The 13,612-nt window shown below is 37.6% G+C and overlaps 1 protein-coding gene across 2 annotated transcripts in view; it reads left to right on the top strand.

Annotated features, from left to right (window-relative positions):
- The first annotated feature begins 3,933 nt into the window (after positions 1-3,933).
- The window catches only part of meis1b (Meis homeobox 1 b), a 59,413-nt gene continuing 49,734 nt past the window's right edge, over positions 3,934-13,612 (top strand). The window contains exons 1-6 of one of the 2 annotated variants that reach the window (XM_053501899.1): positions 3,934-4,621; positions 5,987-6,210; positions 7,124-7,265; positions 7,426-7,476; positions 7,767-7,817; positions 8,440-8,586. In XM_053501899.1, the coding sequence (XP_053357874.1) occupies positions 4,610-4,621; positions 5,987-6,210; positions 7,124-7,265; positions 7,426-7,476; positions 7,767-7,817; positions 8,440-8,586 (627 nt within the window). In that variant the 5' untranslated portion in view covers positions 3,934-4,609. The remainder of the gene's footprint in view (positions 4,622-5,986; positions 6,211-7,123; positions 7,266-7,425; positions 7,477-7,766; positions 7,818-8,439; positions 8,587-13,612) is intronic. The other variant, XM_053501901.1, reaches the window with a different exon arrangement.

Genomic DNA, 13,612 nt, shown 5'->3' on the forward strand with positions numbered 1-13,612 from the left:
TTAATTATTTGCACCTGCAAAAATAAACAGGCATAACTGAAAATGCCTGTTTGTCATTTGCCCGAATACAATATATGTATTATAAATTTGTAATTCTTCCTATAATGATCAGGTCTTATGGTTCTGGTGCCTTACCCCACGTTCAAAAACAACATTATTATTATTATTAATATTATTAATATTATTAATATTATTATTATTACAAAAACAACAACAACAACAATAATAATAATAATAATAATAATAATAATAATAATAATAATAATGGAACATAGTGTAAATAAATGCATATTTTCATGCCTAATCTGGATTGTACGACAATTCATTTCATGTTCGCGTTGTATTGATTACGTGTGTCCTTGCAAATTATGATTTTATATACTTTTATAAGTTTTTTGTGCTTTATTTAAAAAAAAAGTTGCTCCCTATACAGCCAGTAGGAGGCGCGCATGATCCAGCTGAAGCCTTACAGCAACAGTTTGTCTTTGGGTCCTTGTTTACTTTCTACTGCAAATTTAATAGCGCTCAAGCTTTTTGTAATATTTTAAACAAATGACCTCTCATCTGAAATCGTCAATTTTAGCTTGTTACATTTTCCCCAATAATAAATGTATAATGTACTTTTTAAAATTGTTTGCAAAAAGTTACCTACACATAGTCTAGTTTTCCTTCTTCTGTGGAGCTATTTCACCATCAATAATAAACCGTAATTAAACACTCGATTAAAACTGCAAATGAGAGTAATGGTTTATTCATTTCATAGCTGTATGTTCTACTTTTGGTTTAGTTCCTATGCGTACTTTCGAAAATTCAGCTAAAACTCTTAGCTTACTTACTCTGTAGGATTTTTAAGTATCGGAAATTATTGGGCTGTTCGTTTAATTTTATTATTATAATGCCCATGTTGCGCAAATTTGAATATGAGAATTTATATAATATAAAATTTGAATTTAGGCTAATGATAGGATTCAATCATTTAATGTTGATTTAATTTTAACTTGATGTTTTCACTAACTTAACGCAGCTATCTTAATTTATATATAGTAGTGTATTTGAATGTGAAGGAAAGCGAATCTGTCCGAATTGGATTTATTTATTGAACCATTGGGATGCTGATGTCCAAACAGTTTGATCATTTAGACCTAGCTGCGTGTTCACTGTGGTTAAATTGTTTCCTAAACAACCAGATAACAGACACGGAACACCTGCTCAGTAATGCGTATATTTCACCCGAAAACTCCTGATAATAGTTTGCCGATATTTTTATATAATTTTAGGTATGTAGTAAACTTTAAAGAATTGTATGACGCTAAATAATGTAAAAGCTTGACGACTGCAAAAATGTCAAAAGGGAAAAAAAACGATGGCTTCATATAAAACCTGTGCAAATGTCAATAAAATTACATTTCTCTCAGTGAACGCGTCTTGTATTATTAACCCGTTTAAGCTTGTTAAAAATGAACTTCTATATGAGTATTTAATTAATTGCTATGTAGTATCATTGTATAGCAATATAATTATAATATAACACGTGTGTAGCAAAAAAAAAGATACATATGAATGGCTTTAAGTAAAAGTTCCTCGTAACTCAAATCGACTTGAATAATGGTATTTACTCACTGATGCGCGTCACAGACCGCTGAGCCTGAGTTAAACAAAAGTTAAAGCGAAAGTCCTTGCCCACGTAGTGCTCCTTTTATAGACGCTAATTGAGGCAACCTAATGCCTTTATAATGCTGTTGGGGTGGTGTGACAGCAGTTAAGCTTTTGGCGGAGATGTCATCTTTAAACTGCGATTCGCGTCCGAACTGAGCGCAGATTCGAAAACACAAGAAGCCTGCTTGCAAAATAATGGTTCAGTATGAGCAAAAACCGTGAAATTTGTGGGGGGAAAAAGGCTAATAGCCGCACTCTCCGATCCAATTCAAAACTTCAACATCTCAATTTTAAAGCCTCATAAACGGTAATACTTTGACATACTAAATCATCTCACTCAACACATTAAACAGTTCGTAAAAGGAAATTTACTCACGTCGCGAACTGATGTAATCTATTGAGTGTCGTTCAGTTTAGCGGTCACAGGAATCCTCATTTCTTACCCGAACGCCGTAAACACACTTACACGCACACACACACACACACACACACAGAGGAGAGAGGGAGAGAGAGGGAGAGAGAATGTCGCGCATTCTACGGCTGCGTCCAAAACCTCCCCTGTATTACTCTTTTCACTTACCATTTAGTGTGCGGTTTGAAACGAAGTCTGTCACTTTGTCGGTGAAACTGGAGATGAATCATAATTCCGTAAAATTGAAGCAGCGAATGGCCTTTATTTTGTTCTTTCTATGAGAGTTCGCCTCTCTCTGATGTGCAAACTTTCAGTGCTGGGTTATAGATTCTTTCAAGGTACAAACCGATGACAGATGCTCTTGGATTATCTTCATCCACACCTTGTCACTGGTCATGGCTTTCACCCACACCAATGCCTCCTATTAGAATTTGTACGCACTGACTTTGAGGCTCCCACGTTTGGTTTTCCCCGACGTACTTGAACAACGTGATAGTAACGTTATTGACATACGTGACCATAAACGTTAGGAGCCCTGACACAAACATTTCAAATAATGTAGTTAACACATGCTACGTTAACTGATTAAGTCTGCGTACTACTGAAAACTATATTTCAAGTATCCAAAATATAGAGCATCAATAATATTTACAGGGTCTCTATTAAAGTTATGCTGATGAATATTATTTAGCTAACAGATAATACATTGCTGTCAAATACTGCAGCCCTTTAGCTAATTGTTTTGTGGTTTTATTTTTACGTGCATATTTCAAATAATGTGTGTGTGTGTGTGTGTGTGTGTGTGTGTGTGTGTTTGCGTGTTTGTGTGTGTGCACGCGCGCGTGTGGTGTTTGGGGGGATTTGGACAATACTATTTAGAGTATGTGTTCAGAGTTTGTATTATATTTCAATTACATTTCCATTACATTTCCTTATATCTAGCCGCGAGTGCACGGATCAAAGGCAATAGGGCAGCTTTGGTAGATGATTTGTACCCCTGTCCTCAGTGCCACTGGTCACCAAACCAAACCCTAATACCCTACAGGACTGGACCAGCCCATTTACAATGCCGGGGGGAGGGGGGCAGCGCGAAGGCCAGGCTGGATGCGGGGGTAGTTTTCAAATTTATGTAGTGCAAACTATTTATGGTTGTTAAATATATATATATATATATATATATATATATATATATATATATATATATATATATATATATAACCTTTACCTCTCATGACAACTAATTGCTATACTGCTAATTTAACTGAGGACTACAACTCTGTGATTCAGTGTTTCGGTGAGAGAAGCTGTACAAACCCGCATAAGCTGAAGTGGTCTATTGAGCTAAAAACATGTCAGTATATATTCAGATGAAAGCTCTTCTCACACTGTTTTCAATATAAACTACAGGCAGGAAATACTGTTATTTTGATGTTTACGTAAATATAACAGTGCAAACCAGCAATGCGAAATCGTAGATGTATTGTTCTTTACAATGACTCCGTGTCTGGATCTTACTGCATCTCTGTTTGGATGCACATTAGTTATGTGACTAGTCATAAGTTATATTATAGCGTGCATTACAATAAATTATAACAGCGTTCGGTGTTTTAAATAGATATGAATGAGATCATTTCGTAGTGTGCAAATAAACCCACTCTTACATAGCTCAGTACTTCTCCCTGTTAACCATAGCAATGGATCGCGCTTTCGCATGTACAGGGTACGCGCGCACGCTCTCTCTCTCTCTCTCTCTCTCTCACACACACACACACACACACACACACCACCCCCTTCTCCGCGAGCCACTTGCTGTAGCCCACTGCGTTGTGGAAGGCGCGACCTGTTATGGCCACCACTACTTCCGGGTTTCGGCAGTCTGGTCCAGATTCAGCGGGCTGCCGCGTTTCACACACACACGAACACACACATATACACACACATTAGCTGTGCACGAGCGGCGAAGGCGGCTCGCAGCATCGATCGTGGCTCCTTTAAGAAGAACTAAGCCAGAATCCTCACCCCACCTCCTCTCCAGCTTATTTAGAAGCTTTTGCATAAAAATCAACTCGGGAGAAGCGAGCGACCAAAAGAGACACACAAGAGCTTGATTTTTTTGCGCGCGTTTTTACGAGCAGCGTTGTCGCGAGGTGTGCTAACCAGTGGAAGCGCGGCGGAGGATCATCATTCATTCGACACTTTGACAAGCTTACCTCTGATTGACAGGCCGAGTGGCAAAAGCCATGGGACTAGCTAGCTGGGTCTGAGGGGTATATTTTTATAAAAGGTCTGGGAAAGAAGATTCTTTATGTTTTTTTCGCTGTCCGGCAAGGAAAGGCTGAGGATCCTGGTCGAGTTGGTCGTGTTTGGCTGAAGTTGATGTGAAGGACTGCTTGAAAGAGGCGTTTGGATTTTTGTTTTCGAAGAAAAAAAAACACCCCAAATCCCCGCTTCCCTCGGAAATTGCGTTATCATTCCTTCTTCAACCTGGCCTCTTAGGGAATATATTTTGCGTTGAACGAAGCTGAGGGAGTGTGGAGGGCGATGGCGCAGCGGGTACGTACAGCTGATTCGCAAAAGTTTCTCCAACTTGGTAAACGCAGTTCGAGCGTTGAAACGTGGCCGATGACAGAGGCGCTCAGTTTAACTTTGGCTCTCTCGTTTCCTTTAGACAACTTGCAGGTTTAGGTTTGTTGTCGTTGATATATATTTTTTTCAATTAGTCTAGCTTTACATAGTTTATCTGTTTGTGAAAATCATCACAATCTGTGGTCTTTTTCAATTAATGTAAGGCAGTGAACGACGAGACCAGCTCAGTCTTCCCCGTGTTCTATATACTGTAAATACACGACTCCAATCTGCCAGCTTTAGTTAGTAAGTCCACCCATCTTGGTAACATTTCATCAGAATAATTAAAGAGTCGATGAAAAACAGTAGCAATTTAAAAATAAATAGCCTAATTATATCCACATTTGAATATTAATGGACCTTTGTCAATATTAGCTATAAAATGTTAATTTGAAGCGGTATCAAATTATACCAAGTCATATTTGCGTTTGAAAATCAGCTTGTAAACAGTTTGAAGGCAGAACTCACACACGATTGAAACCTACTGACCTTTTGCTTGCTATGTGAATTTTAAGCGTGTTTACACCTTTACACGTTTATGCATGTGTTAATCCCCATTGTGAACACTTTTTGCCGCTATCGTCCTGTCACTCTCTCTTATCACGATGAATAATTAACATTTGGCGTTAACATAAAATCTTAAAAGTAACAGGCCAAAATTTGGGTTATCACTTGTGCCCCAGTACGTTTTATGCGTTTGATTTTTTTTATTTAGAATAAAAAAACCTAAACTTGTTTACAATGTTTCTTTTTTAACAAGTAAGCCTATATACGATTATACGGTAATTGAATATAAAACAAACATGATTTTATTGGAGTACCCGTAACATACATAGTTTGGCCTTTTATTTGCATTTGTGAAAATAAAAACACATGGTAGATAAAATACAACTGTATGTTGTTACTTGTTAAATGTTACTTTGCTTGTTTTTAAATAAGCTAAACATCAGTATTACTCCGGTCATAATGTCGACTAAATGTAGATATAAACCTGATGTTATTTATTATTTGAAACAACAAATTCCTACTTTGCTTTTTACAAACCACAAGTCCTCGTTAATTAAAAAACATTAAATAATAAACGGTGCTTAACATCAGAGGTAGACAGCGCGCAATGACAAGATACTCTTGACTACTTTCTCTGTTTTGTCTGTATAAATGCGTTTGTTAAAAACATGCTTTTTAATAAGTTACATTTTCGGCCTGTTTTCGAATATCTTTATTTATGGTGTATAAGAGGGAGGAATACTGAGCGCACATGGCCCAGTCGCTAAATGTGTGTGTCATGTGCAGTACGAAGACTTGCCTCACTACGGCATGGACGGCGTCGGGATCCCGAGCACAATGTACGGGGACCCGCACGGCGGCGCGAGGCCCATGCAGGCGGTGCACCTGAACCACGCGCCTCCACTGCACGCACACCAGTACCCGCACACTGCGCACGCCAACGCCATGGCACCCTCAATGGGAGCGTCCGTCAACGATGCGCTCAAGAGAGACAAGGACGCCATTTACGGGTACGGCTATACGGCCCCCAAACACACACACACACACACATACACTCGGAAATACACACGCACACATAAACACGCATTTCATTAACCGACCTGCCTATAGCACAAAAAGCACTTGCCACTCCATCATTATATTGCGCCCGGAGGTTAAAAGGAGTTTGTGCATTTTACTAATGCAACCTGAATAACTCTTTTGACGTCTTTTTCCACACGCTTCCTTCATTCGACTCGTCTTGTGTCCTGGAACCTGTTATATTATATAGGCATATAGTGCTTAATCTGGAATAGAATATAACAGAAGAAAAGAGCACCGAATAGAATAATCAGCTGCTGGATTACTCTTCTCCAAATATAGTTTACACAATTGGGTCGACCAGTTGCAACGTATGTGCGTCGGTATTTAGCAAATCATTTTGGACATCCCAATACAACAATAACACAACAACAACAACATTAACAAAAAGAATAATAATAACAATAATTATTATTATATTGATATTATTTATTACGTGAACTGCAAAATATTATGAATACTATTTTGTTAAGTAACGTAAGTTATTGTTATTTACGACCTATAATATATACAGTTATTTATATTAAATGAAACACTATGACGCCTTTACAAAATAGCCTAGTGTAATTATTAAGTTGTTAAATATTCAACTCGTCTCACATTTTATTATAATTGCGTGTCTACAATACATATAGTGCATTACACGCCTTTTCTAATTTCAGTCTATGTGATTGCTCGTATTACACATATAATAGGGAATAAATAACAATGCTTGGCTTTGCGCTAAATTGAAGCGGTTTAGTTGCAATCATAAGCCTAACTATAACTTTTTGTCTGTTGATTGCAAGCTTTTCTTCTTGTGGTTTTCTCCTTGTGGTGACAATATGATTTGTATTTATTTAGGCACCCCCTTTTTCCACTACTAGCACTGATTTTTGAAAAGTGTGAGTTAGCGACGTGCACGCCTCGGGAGCCCGGCGTAGCCGGGGGAGATGTGTGTTCTTCTGAGTCTTTCAACGAAGACATCGCCGTATTCGCCAAACAGGTTCGCCAGAAAGTGACTTTTATTAATTATCACAGTTTGCATAATTGATAATTCTGTGACTTTGACGAACATTAACCCACACTTACTGTTTTTTAAATAGTAACGCAAATATTGATTTATTTTTTTCTGTTTTTATATATGCGTAATGTTTTAATTATAGATCAGAGCAGAAAAGCCATTATTTTCCTCAAATCCCGAGCTTGATAATTTGGTAAGTTTCAAGAATTTTTATGTATATGAAAATGTATTTCACTGCTGTACCATCCTGCAATTTTCATAGTCGTTATGCATTAAATACATTTGACATATTTACTCTTGGACTGTAGACCTCATTCGCTTACGAATTTTATTTTAAATTACATAGCCTATTAATTTTTTGGACCATCAGTTGCACATAAGCCAACAGTCCTTAATTTTCAACGTTTTTCTGCCTTTGTAATATTTTGCACGTCATAGTTTATTTGAATAAAAGTTTCTCTCCGTCTCTCTCACTTTCTTTAGATGATTCAAGCCATACAAGTTTTACGTTTTCATCTCTTGGAGCTGGAGAAGGTAATACCAAACAGAACTAACCAAGTTTCTACTTCATTCAGTTCTCTAGCACTTGACAATAAGAGGGTAAAAATAAATGCTCTTTATTTCCTTATATGACGTTAAGTGCAAAGCAGTACAATTAAAGGTGGATTTTCATTAAGACGCAGATATAATTGTTTTAAGTTTCAAAAAATACTACTTCGGCAAGTCTGATAGAACTTGTCTAACTGCGTCCCAGAGAAAGGTCAAATTATTTATCAAACATTTCATTGCAAAGCCAATTATATTAAAGCGAGGTTTATGTAGTTCTATGCTTCATATCCCTTGTTGTGAATATGCAGATTTTCTTGTGATGGCTCAGTAGGCAGGGAGGTGGTGTTCTAATGAAAGGAGGCAGTAATGAAATAACTAGACGCAATTAAAGTCCTCACCTTAAACGCATCTACAGTACGTTATGTCCGTAATGATTACAAAGCAGGTAGCAGATACATTTAATAGGGGTATTGAATATAGTGTGCCGCTCTTGTCACTGTCAGTTGTAATGTGATCTCTATCCTGTCGGTTAAAATAAAGTTACTTGAAACTGTGGATTTGCTGGCTCTAGCTCGGCTGACAGATTTTTCCCCCCATTTTCCTCTAGGTGCACGAGCTGTGTGACAACTTTTGCCACCGGTATATCAGCTGTCTGAAGGGCAAGATGCCCATAGACCTTGTAATAGACGAGAGAGAAGGAGGATCTAAGTCGGATAGCGAGGAAATCACGAGATCGTCGGGGCCGCTGGATCAGGTACAGTGGCGCCTCTCTGCGTTTCCTGGGGTCACTTTGCTTGCTCGCGCTTATTTGCATGCGATTAAGGCTTTTCGGATTGCGTCGGAATGAAGAGAGAACATTTGAATAATGTAGCCATTATCGCTTCATTAGGGTTTGATCCCGGATCCGACCTGAGGGGATTAACTTGTGAAAGCATTGCCACAAACTTGACCTGCTTCGTGTCGATTTTAATTTAGCCCGCTCCCGTCGCGTTTTTTTAAATCTTTTCTCTTTTTTTAAACGAATCCAAATAATATTCAGAGGTGCTGAATATTATCGCAAAGCCCCATAGAGGGTGGGTAGTGTGAGATGGTAAAATTCTCCTGGGGGCACTGGTGCGAGTCCGTAAAGACTAGGTGCTTGGGATTTTGTGTCAGGGTTTAGCCTATGCTTCATTAAGGGTCATGTCAGTATTTTTTCAGAAGCAGCGCACGGTGCATTTCTCTAGTGTTCAGCTCGGTGTTGCATGGACTGAGGGGTCATTTCAGAAAGTTTAGTTGATGGACCGGAATTATAGGCTAGTAAATTGTATCTTGATATACGAATATTCTATTTAGTACTTACTGATATACCAGGTTAGCATGGAAGCACATGATTTTGGACGTTTGCAGGAAATGTAGTGACATTTCGCAGACTCTGGCGATTGGGTATTATCTCTATAAAGTCTAACATACGGTACGTGCAATTTTAATAAGATGTACGCGTCCAGTGAGGGCTACTATAGATAAGGAAAGATAAGTGCTCCTATTAAAGGGAAGAGACAGATTCGCCAGCATAAAAAGTAACGAGGCGGTTAGGCTAAATCATTTAAATCCATATGGTCGAGTGATCGGATAAGGCCCTGACCAGTTGTAGCTGTGCGATGAGTGAAAACTCTGGCGTGCTGCTCTATTCATTACCAAATGAAATGGCCTCTGGCCGCCATCTCACTTCTATCAATGTTAATGAACAGATTCGCACATAGCCTTCATGAAACTCCATATTTAAGTCCAGATTAAATATTGTGCTTTTTTACTACTTTTTTTGTTCTTTTTTGTTACCCCAGAGGAGAGGTAACATTCGCAAAGATTTTCGTATCTTTCGAGCAGATGACTTTTAGTGATAGAAATAGCTGAGGCCCATAAGAACACCCAGGGGTATCTAGGTATATAACTTGACAAGAGCAATTTATGCTGTGCTTGAGGGCACGAATTCAAATCTTTAATTGACTTTAGAATTATAGATGTGGCCTATATTTTCCTTGATGGCGGTTTTGAACTAAATATCGAGGCGAGGATTATGTTTACACTTCTTTGTGAAAATGTCAAAGCTGACATTCATGCGCCAAACCTTAATTGGCGCTTGACATGTTTTTTCTTCTTCTTCTTTTTTCTTTTAATAATTCCGAGATAAGGAGATGACTAATTATGTTTGTGGCTATATCCCCCGCATAGACCTAAAATAGGCTACCGATATCCCGTAGTGGCATAGACTAGCTAGTTATTAATTCTAGTTCTAATCATTCCAGTTAGTTATTAATGTGAAATTAGCGACGGAACACATTGTATTAGCAAATAAAAGTGTAAAGGCTCTGGAAAGCTATAGAAATTGTTAAACCTAAACTTTAAAAGTAATCGCACGTGGCAAGTATTAATATCGAATTTCCTTCCTTTTTATTCGCTATATATTCATTATATGTATATATGTTACGCAGTGAAACGTCTCATAAATTTGCATTGCGTGTGCATTCTCTCGCTCCGTATGTATTTTTTATATATGCCCTCTGGCACATAGTTGAGTTGGACTAGAGAAAATGTTCTTCGTGCAAATTCTGCACAAGAGGGAGCAAGGGTGCTCGTTTATTCATAAACCAATTTATTCCGGCAAGAAGACTCATGCACAAGGCGGAGTGTACACAGAATTGATGAGACTCTGGCTTTTCGCTCTCTGTGCCCATGCATCGTGTCAGTAAAAGGCTGAGCTCTGGGCCGCTGTTGTTTTGCACGGACGCTGAGCAATGAAAGAAGAAGTCAAAAGGAGCAGGAGGTGAAAGTGTCAGCAGATCTCGACTGGCGTGTGAATGCAGCCAAGCCAGTTTGGAAAGTTTGGACGGTTTGACGTTCAGAGCTTGTTGATAAACGCGAGGCTCTTTTCCTCCTCAGGTGCCTAGCAGAGACTCCTTAACCCTTTCCTCGGCAGGTTAGACGCTCAGAACAGTTCAGAACAAATGCAGCTTACACTGTGCACTAACTATATTTAAGTCACTCGTGTGAAAAATGATGACAGCTGAGCTTAAAGCTTTTAGTTGTCGCAGCTTTATTCTGATGAAACGCAATCAAACTTGCTCTTTACCATGTCTGAACTTTTAACAAAAATCATTTACAGTGAAATGTACTCAAATTTCTAAGTGAACACTTGCCAAAACACAATGCAGTGCGTAAACCTTGACCATGTACACTAAAGTGTCTTAAGGGTATTTTTTTGTGTTATATCATAAGGCATTTTAGTTGTGGAGAGTTTTGGTGCCTCGTTTGCATTAAACCATGTCTTGATTTTATGTTTCATGCTCAATCTGGAAGGTTGAACAAGGCGTATGAGGACATTTACATAAGCAGCATTTGCACAGTTGCCTCTCATTTCACCTTGCACTGGGAGTGGCTGTACAATTTGCTAATGAATTTAGACTTTAAAAGCAGTCTCTTACTGCATTAGTGCTTACAACTTCAATAGCATCTCAAGGGTACTTTGAATTTTTTTTTTTTTTTTGCAGACAAGATGAAGAGCATTTCAAATAATTAAACTGCTCATTTATTCACTGATGTCTTCTTTTAAAGGAGTATGCTTTTTTTTAATTGTCAGCACAACTTGCTGTATGATGTTGATTACATGCATAAGATAGGATATCTTTAGACACTTGTTGCATGTAATTGTAATGTGGTTTTCATTGTTGTTGTTATTTTTGGTCCATTTAAAACCGTGCACATGAATGGGTCTTATCTTGCGGTAATTATGCCCTTGGGTCCATGCTTAGAAAGTTCCTTTGACTTCGTCTAACTCATGTACTCATGCAGCTGATATGTTTTAGCACAGGACTGAGTGAAACCTATCTGTTCAGGACAGTGTTCTTCTCACAAATTATTTTTTCTTTTTTAGCGTCTGCTGTTTGATTCGTGTTAGGACCTTTCATGGACCCTTTTCTTTGCTGAGTTCTTTTTTTAGACATGCACAATGTTGGAAAAACTACAGTAATTATGAATAACCATCGGTAGAAATTATATGATACAAATTATCTCTCTTCTGCTAGGCAAATGTAGGTTTCTGTTGACTGTTCAACTAGTAATAAATAGAGATGTCTTTTTTAAACTTTTAGTGGAATGCTGGTACTAAGTGATAATGGTGGTAAATGATCTAAGTAGTAAAACACACATACACGTTTTATTGGGATTATAATTTATAATTTTAATTTCATAGCTTTAATATGAATGAGGTCAATTGCAAATTTACTGAACATTCTTACACCGCAAGGTCTGTGCTGAGCCACATGTCTATGTTTTTTTTTTTTTTTTTTTTAAATATATATTTAAAATAGACTTTGACCAAGGTTAGAAGTTATTTTTATGTAATTGTGTGTAATGCATAATACAGCCTTTACTGCTTCATGCTAAAACATTTTCTTGATCCAAGCATATCGGTCTTAGGTTAATAATGTACCTTATTTGTAAACTATAGAGTTTCTTTAACATTTTCCTGTAAGTCTAGGGTTGATCTAGGGATTTAATGTGGTACAATACACAGGCTCCATATACAACGACATTTGTCTATTTCACCATTGTTGTTTGCTTTTTAGTTACTATCGGTTGTTTCATGATTTTTAATAGATCACCATCTTTGCCTACATCTGCTAAACTCTTTTTATAGACTTTGTTCCAAACAGCTATTGTGAATAAGCATATAAAGAAATTATAGGCTTCTCTCTTTTTTTCACTCTGGGCAAATGTAGGCTTCAACAAGATCCTAAGAGATTGATTGTAGGTTTACTTCACTTTCTGTGTAACTTTGAACATCAAACTTATACGTATCATACAAACTGTTTTGTTTATATATATAAATATAATTTTTTTAATAAAAAAAAAATCATACATCACTTATAGGAGGTAGCAATCTGGCATGTTGCAAATAAAACCCAAATGTCCGTTTTCCCAATGCGTCTGTCCAACGTGCTGAAGTCATAATTTACGTAATTCTGACCAGCACTAAGGATGGAATGCTTATTTGGATGACAATTTAAATAACATACTTATCTGATTTTACAAACCTGTACAAATTCAATATCTCTGAAGTGAAGATATTAAACGATTTTTACAGGTGTGCTGCCTGTTCCATTAATTTGAATTAACTGAGTTAGTGAAGAAAATGACAAAATGACAAAATTTCACAGCAATAGTTGCTAGATTGTATTCACACAGATCACGAAATGTCTCATACCGAGTTGTGCACCTTGTGCCACCTGGGCATCTCTGACCCCTTGATCGCGCGGTGTACAGTGGTGTCTGGCAATGAGATGGTAATCGCAGATCCTTTGGGTTGAAGGGATGGGCTTCCATCAGACTTGTTCTTCCAGCACATTCCATGGATGCTCGATTGGATTGAGATCTGAGGAATTTGGATGCCGGAGCAACAACCTTGAACTCTTTGCCTGTTCTAATGTTCTAATACCTTTCTGTCATGGGCAACATTGACTTTTTTCAGCAGTTTGTGCTACATTGGCTTTTCTGTGTTATTGGAGCAGATGGACTAGCCTTTGGTCCCCACAGGTATACATGAGCCTTGGGTGTCCATGACCGTATCACCATCAATATATAATTGATAATCAATGTTATTCAATACACCTGGTGTTGGTGTTTATATATAGCCATCTATATATATATATATATATATATATATATATATATATATATATATATATATATATATATATACTTTTCCATTGCTCTTTTTTCACCTCTTTTCTTTTTTCTGCATT

The sequence above is a fragment of the Clarias gariepinus genome, chromosome 8, assembly GCF_024256425.1.
Source record: "Clarias gariepinus isolate MV-2021 ecotype Netherlands chromosome 8, CGAR_prim_01v2, whole genome shotgun sequence".
NCBI lineage: Eukaryota > Metazoa > Chordata > Actinopteri > Siluriformes > Clariidae > Clarias > Clarias gariepinus.